This window comes from Telmatherina bonti (genome assembly GCF_933228915.1).
Source record: "Telmatherina bonti genome assembly, chromosome: 6".
In the NCBI taxonomy this organism is placed as follows: Eukaryota; Metazoa; Chordata; class Actinopteri; order Atheriniformes; family Telmatherinidae; genus Telmatherina; species Telmatherina bonti.
In genome coordinates, this window is record NC_136624.1 from 28,227,664 (window position 1) to 28,240,707 (window position 13,044).

The window sequence follows — 13,044 nt, forward strand, 5'->3', positions numbered from 1 at the left end:
AAAACAGTGCCGTTCACATGTCTGATGAGGATTCAACACTGTAACACTGTAGAAAGCTCAGAAAACTCTAAATACCATAATAGCACCCTTTTAATGTTATGACGTTTAGGATTTTTTTCTTTTGGGTTTTCCACCACGTCCTTGTACAATGTCAGTATTGCTAGGGAGCACTTCATAAGCACCTACAAGGATTCAGAGTTGTACTGACATTTTTGTCAGGCTATTTTTCTTTTATCAAAGTCATTCACATCTTAAACAAGCTCATTTTTCAGTATAACAGAAGAGATGAAAAGGCTGCAAGGATCATAGATACTCAATGTGTAATTGTATGACTGGCAGCGTTTCCTGGCAACGATTCCTGATTTGGAGTTTTTCAAAATCTGAGATGTTAATGTTCATTTCACTCTGACAGCATTTGTAATAAATGTGTCGCTGCTTCCACATTTTACTGAATTTTACATGATGGAAAATATATATGCATGTATATCTGTTAGAAAGTCCAATCTTCCACTTGTAAAACAATTTATTATTAAAATCCATGGGTTGACAGACTTCTGTTTAGTCTGACCATCTTGTAGTTCTTTTTTTTAAAGAAGACTAGTAATTCAAAATGGAAATCAGCAGGAAAATGCAGTGCTTTATAGTTTTGTTTTAGCTTTATTTTTATTCACCTACACATATCCATAGAGTTATCTAGTTTGCATTATGTCCTTTTCTGAAGCAGGTCCTTCTACACATTCAGCAGGTGTTTATTTCATCACACTGGTGACAGATTAATTATGCATGTTTTTCACTGCAGACATGCTCGTTTTTTTTCTTTTCTGTTTCATTTAGCAGAAAACCTCCCTGAGAAACTAGCATGACAGTAGGAGTCAATGTTTCTCCTTTTCACGCATCTGCCTAGACTCCTCCGGAGCCTTCTGGTCATATTGAGCTATGAGTATCCTTTGGTATGTTGTGTCTTATTGAGCTCCACTGAGGGGCTGTAGGCTCCCTATGTGTTCTCTCTTATTGAACTCTTCCTGGGGCTCATGGAAGCTGGGTCTGCTCAGCAGAGTCCACTAATATTCCTTAATGATGTGGCATCTGTCTCTGTCAACTTTCGCATCGCTGCGGCCAGACGTGTCCCATTGTGGCCGACTTCACTGAGCGATAAGAAGTCCTCTCCTTTAGTCATGGGCTAAGGGGAAAGACACTACTAAAAAAAAAAAAAAACATCATAGCATAGCAAAAAAAGTAAACAAACTAGACTTTAGATAAAGTCAAAGCAAACAGAAATAGTTTTTTTTTATTTGTTGTGTTTTTTTATGTGTGTTGTTGCTATCAATATTTTATGCAGTATTAATAAGATTTTTCTTTTAACGTTGTTACTTGCAGAGAGTGGAGGACTTGACTTGTAAAACAAGACCTTTTTTTAATGAATACTTGGAGCCAGTTGAATGTGCATACCACTTTTAACAGAAACTTTCTGGAGTCTCGCCACACTCTGTCTCACCATCTGTGTGTTTACAGTGCCGCTAAGGGCTTGGCGCACTGAAACCAGTCATCACGGCTAATGAGAATGTGCATTCGTGTGACGTGTATGAACTGTACAGAGAATGTGAATGCGAGTTTGTGCACATGTCCATTTGCATATTTCACTATGTGTGGGATTGTGTGTGTGTGTGTTTGACTGTCCTGGCTGCCAGAGAAAGCATATTGGTTGCGATTGGCACAGCTCTGTCATGTCCTGCGTGAGCGTCAACAGCAGAAGGTTTGGTTGGCCGTCAGTGGCGCTCTGCAGAGCCACCTCTCCTCTTTTCCTGTGAGAATGACAGGCCTACGCAGAAAGCTGTTTAAGCGTCAAAGCTTTGAGCCAACAGCATAACCGATTAACACTACTAATTTGCTCCACAGCGATTCACAGTCATGACTTATTGTTTCTTTTCACATAAAAATGATGAGCACCTCATAACAGTCACATAACACGTTTTATTTTCTGTTTTGAATGTTTTATACTATAACGCATGCAAATATTGCTTAGTTTGCTCAGTGTAAACGGGACTTAGCCATGCCTCTAATATGAGAGTGAAAAGGAAACATTAATGATCACCATGCTTTCAAGTAAATTTAAATTTACTTTACTAATTTACATTAATAAATAAGCCGGTGTTTATTTCCTGCAGCCTTGCAACATTTAATCGTACGGCTGCAGCAACTGGTGTAATGGTAAATTATGGCATAATATAGACAATATCAGGATAAATATAAATATAAATATAAATATAAATATAAATATAAATATAAATATAAATATAAATAAAGTATTTAGGAACTTGACTTACTCCTCGTCACTACGTTTAATGTTTTAATTTAAAAAAAACTTATTAAATGTTTGCATATTTATATTTATCAAATAAAACAGTTGACTTACAATATAGTTTGAGTTGTTTGTATTACTGTTTTTACGTGTAATACTTCATTTTTTATGTCTGAAAAAATTTCCATAATATGCATAATTTACTTTCTCAAGGATTTCTAACATATTTAACCTTTAGCTTGTGTATGAGGCTTAAAAATGAGAAAATTCGGTCACCTCTCTCACTTGCATGCTCAACTTTTTAGCAAATATGTTCTTAAGTGTGTGAGTCTGAGATCTTTCCCTTTGTGACCTCAATAAGGCAAATAACCACTCCCCCTGCCAACGACCCGCCCCCTCGGCTAGCTGTAGAGCGGGTGTGGAGTAGTATTGCTCATAAACACTTGAGGGGTCAGACACAGACAAAAACAGTAGAGCCAGTTTTGGAATGGCTGAAATGAAGGACCAAGGCTGAATTTGGGGTAATACACTTTGAAAACAATGCTTTTGGACTTCTGACACCCATATGAATGTGTATAAAAATTTATAATTTAGAACCTTTAAATAGTTTTTGATACTTTACATCACATATAAAAATCATTTATAAAAAACAAAGTGTCCCTAAGATAAGTGTTATTTTTCATTTTTGAGCATAGCTGGATTTTTATTCATTTGCACATTAATAAATAAAAAAGCTTTTGGCCGGAGAATCGACCCCTTTTGACTTCTTATCTTGATAACAGTCATGGGTGGTAAAACTCATAGAGTTGCATTTCATTTGGCAGGTTTTTACTTAAATATACAATTTGATTTGTTTTCCATGGGACAAAATGTTATTGCCATTAATTCTTTCACTAGTGTCCTCAAGTTGTTTGCTTCAGCTCAAACAGTGGATAGGATTATCTGCCACAGCGTTTTTCTTCTTTAGCTGCCCCATTACCTGTACGAGTCAAGCACTGAAGCCCTCAAATATAATTTCAAGCAAGCTGACGTGCTTATGGCCCTTCAGCAGTGATGGTCACTCATCTCCAGCCTCTAGCCAAAAAGAACTCGAAGCTCTTCAGGCCTGTCAGGGAAGAGTTGCCATGTGTTGTCTGCCTACATCCTGGTGCTCTTCCAACTTCCTTTGTATTGGCTAACCGAAAAGCAGTCTGGTTGTCAGCTGTTACTGGAACTTGTAAAAACCAACCTAAGAGAAAGATTTTGCATGCCACAGGACTATATGTCTTTGTGTTTTGTTAAGTTGTATTTATTAATTTATTTTTAGAAAATGAAACTAACATTATGCAGAGCGAGAATGGTGATTAAATATATTTTTCTTTAGAAAATAAAGCTGTTTCTTAAATATAATGAAAGTGAGACTAGCTGTGTTTATGTGGAAAAAAATGATAAACAATAAGCATAGGTCACTGGAGAAGGGAACAAGCTGTGTGGGTGGATTAGGCACCCTGGTGTCATGGCCGTTTAAACAGATACTGAGCTGCTCAGGTTTGACGCCTTATGAGCTATCCTGTTGTATGTACATGTATAAATGTGGTTAAATGTGGATAAATTATTGTTTTCAACTGTCAAAACAAAAGTCTTAAACATATTCATAGTAGTAGCATCCATTTGTAATTTCCTTTTGGAATAAATAAAGTATGTAATTCAATTTCAGTATCATCATTGGGATCCATGTAATTTGCTAGTTGGATCATTCTGTTTTAATTAAAAAAGAAGAGCTATATTTACTAACTGAGCATGTCTAAAATCAGCTAATATTTTCACATTTTGGACCAGAGTGACAGAATTTGGCTTATTTCTTAATGATTTGCAGAATCCACATTTTAATGGTAATGACTAAGCAGCATATTTGTCAGTAAGGCTGTTCTGAGTATCCTGTAGGAAGACTGATGGAAAGAGTGAGGAGCTTTATTGTTTGATTTAATGTGACATTAAATTCCTAAATACTGAAAATGGCTGCAGAAGGTTTCTTTTTCTCTAAGAAAGGGATTTTTTTTTTTCTTTTTTTCAAAAATCAGATTCACATAAATAAAGAAAAAAAAACAACTAAAAGATGAGGTCTCACAATTAAGAATATCCACATTTTGGCAATATGGACTTTATTGATCTTTTTCCTGTTTGTTTCTAAGCTCGGAGAAGCAAAAGCTCTGCCTGTAATGTCCCCTGAACTGCCGTGAATCATCCAGGAGGAGGCAGGTCCTGACAGCGCTACCACACATTAAGGGAATGAATATTGATTTTAAAACAAATTTGACATGGTTTTTAAATCGACTTGAAAAATGTTTCACTTAAAAGAGTCACGCTATGTAGTCTGTCAATGAAGTGGAGAAAACTTTGCTCTTGTTTTATGGTTTAATAAGATTCCATTAATGGCTTCCTCCACCTTGAAAAAAACGCCCTCTGAAATGATGTGTGCCAGTTTTTAGTGTGTGAGTGTGTGTGTGTGTGTGTGCGTGCTTATTGGTGTGAGGATGGTCTCATTTAGAACTGAGAGGTATTGACTAATTTGGGTGTGTATATGAATCATTGTGCGTGCATAGACTGTCAAACTGCGCACTAATGACTTTTTCAGGATGAGTAGCTGAAGTTCAAAATATAACAGAAAACTAAAATGATTAAACCACACGTTTTACTCACCGAAACCACTTTGAAAGTTTTTTTTTCTATACTTTGAATAATGCATATTTTACCAAAATATTTCACTTGGACAAGTAGTTGAAAGTGTTTTTTTGAAACAGAGTCCCTGGTCTCATAGTGGGCAGCCAAAATAAGACACCAGGCAGTCTCATCGGAGTGCTCTGCTGGCAAGGTTTGAGTGTCTGGGGCCAGGTTTGCACACTCAGTGGGCCAGTGGAGAGAAACTGCCTCTGGCTGCTAGCCCAGCTTTCAGTTTGACAGAGACAGATCATATGGACGCCAGTGTTTTCTTTCCAAAGTGCTGTACATCAACTCATCAATCCCTCTGACAACTGAAAGTTGATTCATTCCTATGAGAGGCACCATATTTTCCAACAGATCTGCTCAAAACCTTGTTTTTCCTGCCTTTATGTTGAGATATTTAAAATTTTGCTGTTGATGTTGGCAAGGGACCACACAGTGTGTTAGAAAGTTTGATACATAAAGTGGGAGTCAGGTTTAACAAACCGCTAGCTTTACAGCCAAACTGATGACTATGTTTTCAACATAAAGCTCTGCAATCTTTTAACGATGTCTTTCATTAAAAAATGACTGCTGGGTCAGCCAACCTCTTTAAACTCACCACACCACTTGTTACATAAGTGTCAGTCTGTCACCATGATTGCATGCACATATTTCATAAAGCAGTAAGCAACAGATGAAACCAAACTGCATGCTGACCCAAGTTAAGTGTTACGAAAAAAAAAAACTTGAATTACTATTAAAATACAGATGGATGACAAATTACAGAGATCTTGATGTTTCTGCACACATAAGTCTGGATGAATACTGAGAATGTGGATACTTTGACAAACATGAACTGCATGGTAAAAGTGAATGTATGTGCATGAGAGCGGTGAACAAGCCCATGTTTATCATGGCCTTATATCAGGCCAATAGAAGGAAAACAGTTCATTGTTAGGACATTGATGGCAGGAACTTGAGTTGCAAAGATGATTCAACTGGCTGTGTCTGTAGGCACAGAAACTGATGTGACATATGCATTTAGATCAACAAGAAAAACATCAGTACATCTGCTTGGAAATTGTGCTAGACAGCACATTTCAGGACCGTGACTCAATGTGTAAGGAAAAATAGAGGCGCAAATGTTCCCCACTCGACAGTGCACAATGTGATCAGACTGTTGGTAATATTGCTGTAATTATATAGAAAAGGCTCATATAGCAGGTTTGCAGCACAAACGCATCATTCCAATAATGAAAGCACACGTGAGAGATCAGTGTTGCAACCTAATGACAATAAGACAGAGATGCGGACAAGTGGATGAGTCATGACAACAGAATGATAAAGACCTTAGATCTTGACCTTTAGTGAGGGAATTTCTTGTTTCTGTAATGCTGTAATGGGCATTTTGACAGCATTCATTACAGGTGAAGGGTGATGCCGAATAAATACAAAGCTGCTCGAAGTGATCACTTTTGTGATGATGCGTTACTTTATTATTCGTGTTTGGGATGACAGTTGCTGTAATCAGAGTGAACAAGGGGTCACCGAATGATTTAAGTATGGAAGTAATGTGACTCTCAGCTGAGGATCAATCGTTTTGTGACCCTCATGTCAAACGGTGCTTTTAAGCATCATCATCTAATGTTTGGTTTATAAAATTGCTAAAGTTGCAGCACATGGATGCTGCAAGAGTAGTAAAGAGTACTCAAGGTTTTTCTTTGTTCTTTCAATAAGTTTAGTGCTGCTATCGTTAATGTTCCATTTTGCCCCTAGTTGGGATTATGAAAATGTTTCTATCATTTTAAGTAATTTCTTCACTTCATTTCTTCAAAATATATTTTATTTAAGCTCAGAAACTGACATGCCATTTGCTCAGGTGTCTTTTCTTTTTTTTCTTTTAGTTATTTTTTTATAAAGTATGTGGTGTGTGTCATAAAACTTCATCAATAACGTCAGTAAAGATTGTATTTTTTTAAAATCATTATTTATTTTTAGGGAGATCTTACAAATGTTAAACAATTATCAGTAAATGATAAAACACAAAACAGCTTCTTTAGTCTCTTCATCTTTTCTTTTAACTTTTTGCTTTTCGGGGTCGCTACAGCGAATCATCGGCTTCCATCTAACCCTGTCCTCCGTATCCTCTTCTCTCACTACAACTAGCTTCATGTCTTCCCTCGCAACATCCATTAATCTCATCTTTGGTCGTCTTTTAGGCCTCCTGTCTGGCAGTTCCAACATCGGTATCCTTTTACTGATATATTCACAATCCCTCCTCAGTTCATGTCTAAACCATCTCAGTCTGTTCTCTCTGGCTTTATCTCCTAAACACCTAACATGTGCAGTCCCTCCGCTGCACTCATTTCTGATCCTATTCATGCTTCTTCCGTCCCATTTGTGATTGTTTAAGAAATCTGATAAATTATGTGATGAAAGTTCAGATAATCAAACTTTTTCACAGATTTTCAAGAAAAGTTTGAAACATGAGCCACTGCTGCAGAACAGGGACCTTTCTTCCAGATGGCAGTAAGAGGGAATTGGGTTTAAGAAACATGTCTCTTCAACACAACATTTAATTTTAAAAGTACTACTCAAAATTCCTTTTTCTTGTTTTGTAAATGTTGTTTTGTAAGCATACCATTACTAAAAAGTTGGAACAATGTGTGACATGCAAATAAAGATTGTAATTATTTGCAAATGTCAGAACAAATTTCATTCCTAATGGAACAAAAAAAACAAAACAACACATGCAGAATTTCAGAAGTTTGACCATTTTGAGGAAAATGTGAGCTCATTTTAAGTTGCGTGGCAGCAAAACATCCTAAAACACATTGAACTGAGGCAACAAAAGCCTGAAAGAGTAACTAACACTATACAAAGCTGCTCCAAGTGATCAACGGGGAACTTTTGATGACTAATTATGTTAATTATATTAACTGGCAGCAGGTCAGTAACATGACTGGGTAGAAGAGGAGCATTGCAGCGAGGCAGAGTCTCTCAAGGGGAAAGATAAACAGTACTCACTATAATCAGCAACAAACTGTGTTTAATATTGAAATTATGAACAATTTCAGCAAAAAGTTTCATAGTAATATCGTGAAGACTTTATAGATTCCGATGTATACGCTGCGTAATATCAGCTAAACATTCAGTGTATCAGGAGTCTCTGTGTGCTTGAGTTAAGGCAGAGGGTCAGAACTGGATACTCATGATCTTGGAGCCCTAAGAATCCAGCAGAGGACAAAACTGGCAAAGAGTTCCTCTTCCAAAACTTCAGCAACTGGTCTCCTTCCTTCCTGGATGTTTACAGAGAGTTGTTGAAAAAAGATGCCACACATTGATGAATGTAAACCTTTTTCCACGTTTTTCGGGAAGTGTTGCTGCCATAAAATTAAATGAAATGGTAAATTTTTCCCAGTTTCAGTGAATAACTTCTTGCTCATTTTCTCTTAAGAATAAAATATGGATTCGTGAAATTGGCAAATTTGTTGCATTTTATACACGTTCCCAACTTTTTGGAAAATGAGGTTCCAAAAAGAAAAGGAGGAACATTTCAGGTCAAAGTATTATGATATTTAACCACAACAATGGGCTTTTCCTGCATTTCCTTCAGCAGAACTACTAGTTTTATGGTGTGAAAGCGGGGTTGCGGTGTCTTAGGGCAGTAGGATAAGTGGTTCTCCCTTGGGTTTTACTCTGTTGCAGACTACAGATCCTATATAGAGCTCAGGCCGCTGAGTCAGCCTTCACTATTCTTACAGGGGAGCAGACTAATCTCCCAAACTCTCTGCTGTCAGCGGTCCAGGCATCTCCCAGTATGCCTCCAGATGCTGCTCCTTTTCAAAAATCCCAGTCTTTTGTGGTGTCAAGAACTCATTCGCTTTCTTGTCTTATGCAGTTTGCAATCCCCTTTTTCTTTCAGTATTTGTGTGTGTTTGGTGGCTTCATACTTATTTAATGTGTACAATACACAATACACAGGTCTAAATCGTATCTTATTCTGATGGAAAATGTTGTGATCTCAAGGTTCACTTTATCCGCACAATCACAATCCTTCAAAGGCTGCAGAAACTCTTATATTGATGGTTGTGAAATAATTTTGATAATGGGTCAAACTGCGAATATCTCGTCCCCATGGGGTTTTAAAGGGTTTTTCTTACAGGTCCAAAATAGTTGGAAATGCACTGTGTTCACCCAGCGGAGAGCTGGAGTTTTGGTTTCCTTACTTTGATCCTAACAGGCAGACTGCAGCTGTCTGGCTAAATGCTTTGCCATCATTACTCTCTTCTGTGTTTACTACTTTTACACTGCCAAGGCATGTGAGTTTAACGGTAGGTTGTATTCTGCCTGCACTACCATAAATGTTTACAGTCTTGTGGGCTACCTGGAGAATAAGCAAACAACTCTTTTGTGATCTTTTTAATTAATGTAATGGCAGCAGTAACCTGACCTTTGATTCACTGTGCTCTCCATCTGCAGATCTACAATGAGAAGAAGAGTCAGTTTGAAATCAAAAGAAACAACCCCAAGGACTTGGTAGAGAGGGTGGCACGAGACATCTCCAAGCTGCTTAGCAGCAAGAGAAAAGCTTTGGAGGTAAGATGATGATGTACATCACAACACCTGTGTTTACAAATGCAAATGATCTTTTCAACGTCTACTTGCACATCTGCATGGTGGATACTTGGACAGTAAAGTTGCTGTTCACTTTTTTCCCCAACACATGGCTTCTATGGGCAGACATAGAATAACATATCAAAAACAAAGATGGCAACATTTTATTGTATAAAATGGGTACAATTAGTCTCTGTCAGTTCAGAAGCGATACTAAAATAAATTACTTCTTAAACTGTTGTTTTTACTTGTTCTTTTAAACTCAGCAAAGGCATGGCTGAAACCCATCAGTGACACAGGACTAACTTTTATGGTTTCTCTAACTTTTCACATACCAATGCAAGAAAGTTCCTTCCTCTTTTTACACACACTCTTAAGTATAGAAAGCCAAATGTGTCATATTTGATATATACAGTTTTTGAGACATTTTGCATCACTTTATGGTGGAAACTTTACTCAAAACCATGTTGTACATATGCTGGCGCCCTGCACTCAGGTGGATACCAAAAAGCAGAGGGCTACTCTGCAATAATGTTGATCTATTGCATGGTAATAAATGGTTAACGCCCCATCATAAAAAATACTTAATTTTACTTCACATTCTGATAAAGGATCAATTAAAGACTTAAGATAAAAAAGACTTATGTCACCAGTTCTCCTTGAGACTGGAGTTTTAAGGGTAAAAGTAGAAATTATCTGCCAGCATGACTCTTTGGAGTCTTGTTAGAGTTTTGAAAGTTGTGTGTGTAGAAAATCAAAATTTCTCATCAGATCTTACTGGCATTGCAGTTATTAGTTTTTAAAGTTTCATTACAAATTATAATATCATGATTAAATATGTTGCAAGTGTTGAATTTCACCATACCTTCCAATGTCTGTGCTTATTTGATCTCCTCTTTGATGCTCCTGTTTAGCTTGCTGCTCATGCATTGCACTCAGTGTTTCAGCTTAAGCCCTAAATGAAAAGAACAAACTCAAACAAATATCTTGAAAATTTATAGTCAATAGTATCATCATCATCCTCCATTGATTGGACCGATAATCTGCTCACCATTAATAAGCCATTCAAGCGAAGGATTGAATAGCATTTTCTGTGTGGACAAAGGTTATAGTAGATCAATTTCCTTCCCTCAGCTTGAACTTTTACAAAAAGCAATAAGGTACCTCTTTATGGCTCAAATATAATTTGAAGTTAATTATATTCTGTCAGTAATTGTGACAATTATCTTTATAATTTTGTTGCCCTGCATTAGTTAAGGTTGGATTGAACTCTGTTTAATATTAGAGGCGTATATTCCGTTTATGTGGTGTGCGAAAAGGTTATCATTTCAGTGTCCTGCATTCTGGGATATAATTATTACCACTGTTACGCTCAGACAGTTCTGTGATTAGTTAAAAATTTATTTTGCTCTCCCAGTGGGAAACCTCTAGCCCCTTAGAGAAAAGGGGAGGATGAGGATACAGAGGGAGGGTAGATGAGTGGCATGAAACGAAATTAGAAAAGTATACACAATTATTGTTAATATTACTATTACTATTATCATTATTATTATTATTTTAGTTTAAAAGCTAAAAGTAAGTAAAGAAAACCGAAAAAAGCCTTTTAAAGCCAAATGGTGCTTCTGGCGGTTTCATGTGTTTCATATGTGTTCATATGAATGTCCGGGCTGGTACGATATGCTTTTCTCATGATTCAGTAATTCGCTATTTTTTTTTGGGGGGGGGGGGTCGATTCGATTTAAGTTGCGATTCTTAAGTATTGTCAATTTTTAGTTTGCTTTTTAAACAGCCGACCATTTGAAAAAGCTGCATAGTGACCAAGTTTACAGACTATATCACAATTCTTAAATAAAACAAATCAACTGTGTGAGTTTTTCAGATTTATTCAGCAGTGTTATATTTGAACCAGCTGTTTGAACTTATACTCTTGTTTTAAAAGCTTGAACTGCAAATTAAAGTGCTGGTTTGAGTGTCTGTCAGCTTGCAGCTGCAGTATGTTTTGCTATTAGCACTGTATTTACCTCAGGATGGTGTCTTGCTAGGTGGCCAGTACCGTTAGTTAGTCGCAGTATGTGACATGTGCATAAATGAGTTTACAAACAGTCTTCGACATGTCCAGCTCTTTCCCTTCAAATGAAAAAAATCCAAAATGTGTCCACAATTTAACTTAGAATGTGATGGTGGGGGATTTATGTCTGCACATTTTTGCAGGTTTTCCCCCATTCTCCGTCTTCTGTTTAAGTGTTTTTTCAAAACGGATATAACGTCATGTTACTAGACAGTTGACAAGAAACATTTTGCCCTCTGCTGGAGAAAAGTGGTAACTTTTTCTCCATTTTGCATCTAGCCATATAAACATTTAACATAAAATTTAAAAAATTCAAAATTTTATGTGAAACAATTTTTGGTCTCATCCCTAATGAATGTGCAAAACTATGTTTTCCTTTCCATACTCAACTAGTTCAACTAGTTTCAGCTTATGCTGGTGTTACAGTGTCATCTATATGTGTGAGAGTACACATTATGTGTAGTTTCATTTCATTCAAATGGCATCTTTATGGACACAGGTAATAAAGAGACAGAGTCTGTTTTCCTTCCCTTTCTGCCTAGCGTGATTGCTCAAGGTAAAGCAGTTATATATTTTACCACAGTAATAAAGGAGCAGAAGTATGTATCTTTTAAGAGCATGAGGTCTTGTGGGATAAGCTGAGGCTCATTCACACTTAGAAGCTGAAAAGGGATGGTTAATTCTACAATTTGGATCCTTGAAGCAAAGTATATACGATACAGTATGTCTCCTGTGGCCACACGTATGATTGGATTTAAGTAGCACTGACCATCTTGCTTCATTTTTTTCTACCTTAAATTTTCATCTCCTTCACATCCCCATATATGTATATATATATATATATATATATGTATATATATGTATATGTGTGTGTGTGTGTGTGTATATATATTGACACTCTACAATGCCCATACCTTCACCTCCACAGGTCTCACTGTCACCTCACATCCGTCTATAAGATTCAAACTCAGGCGGGAGGGAACGAGGTGAATAAGGGAAAGTCTGGAATGAAAATGTCTCCCTGGGGCGAGGAAAAAATCAAGAAAATTATGTTATGCAGGAGGGAAGGAGTAAGGTGGGAGGGGTGCCAGGGCAGAGAGGGGGAAAGAAGTTTAAAGAAAAAAGGAAAGTCAGAGGAGCGGAAAACACCATCGGGTGATAATATTCCAGATGGGAATGAACAAATACAAAGAGAATCATGAAATCAGTCATTACATCGTGTACAAACCTTAACAAGAAGTAGGCAACGAGCTCAGATAGTTCTTCAAAGCAGGTTACGAACTCTTCCTTTCTTTTTCTAACTATAACTGAAAATCCACATCTGTAGGCAAATAAATTCATGTGGACTTATTATTCATACAGGGAGAAAAGTGAAAGC

General features: G+C 37.0%; 1 protein-coding gene across 1 annotated transcript in view; it reads left to right on the plus strand.

Annotated features, from left to right (window-relative positions):
* Positions 1 to 13,044, plus strand: part of cacna2d2a (calcium channel, voltage-dependent, alpha 2/delta subunit 2a) — a gene marked incomplete at both ends in the record, with an annotated part of 156,082 nt that overhangs the window by 37,319 nt on the left and 105,719 nt on the right. Inside the window, one exon of the mRNA XM_079241511.1 lies at positions 9,464 to 9,580. Coding sequence (XP_079097637.1) covers positions 9,464 to 9,580 — 117 coding nt within the window. The remainder of the gene's footprint in view (positions 1 to 9,463; positions 9,581 to 13,044) is intronic.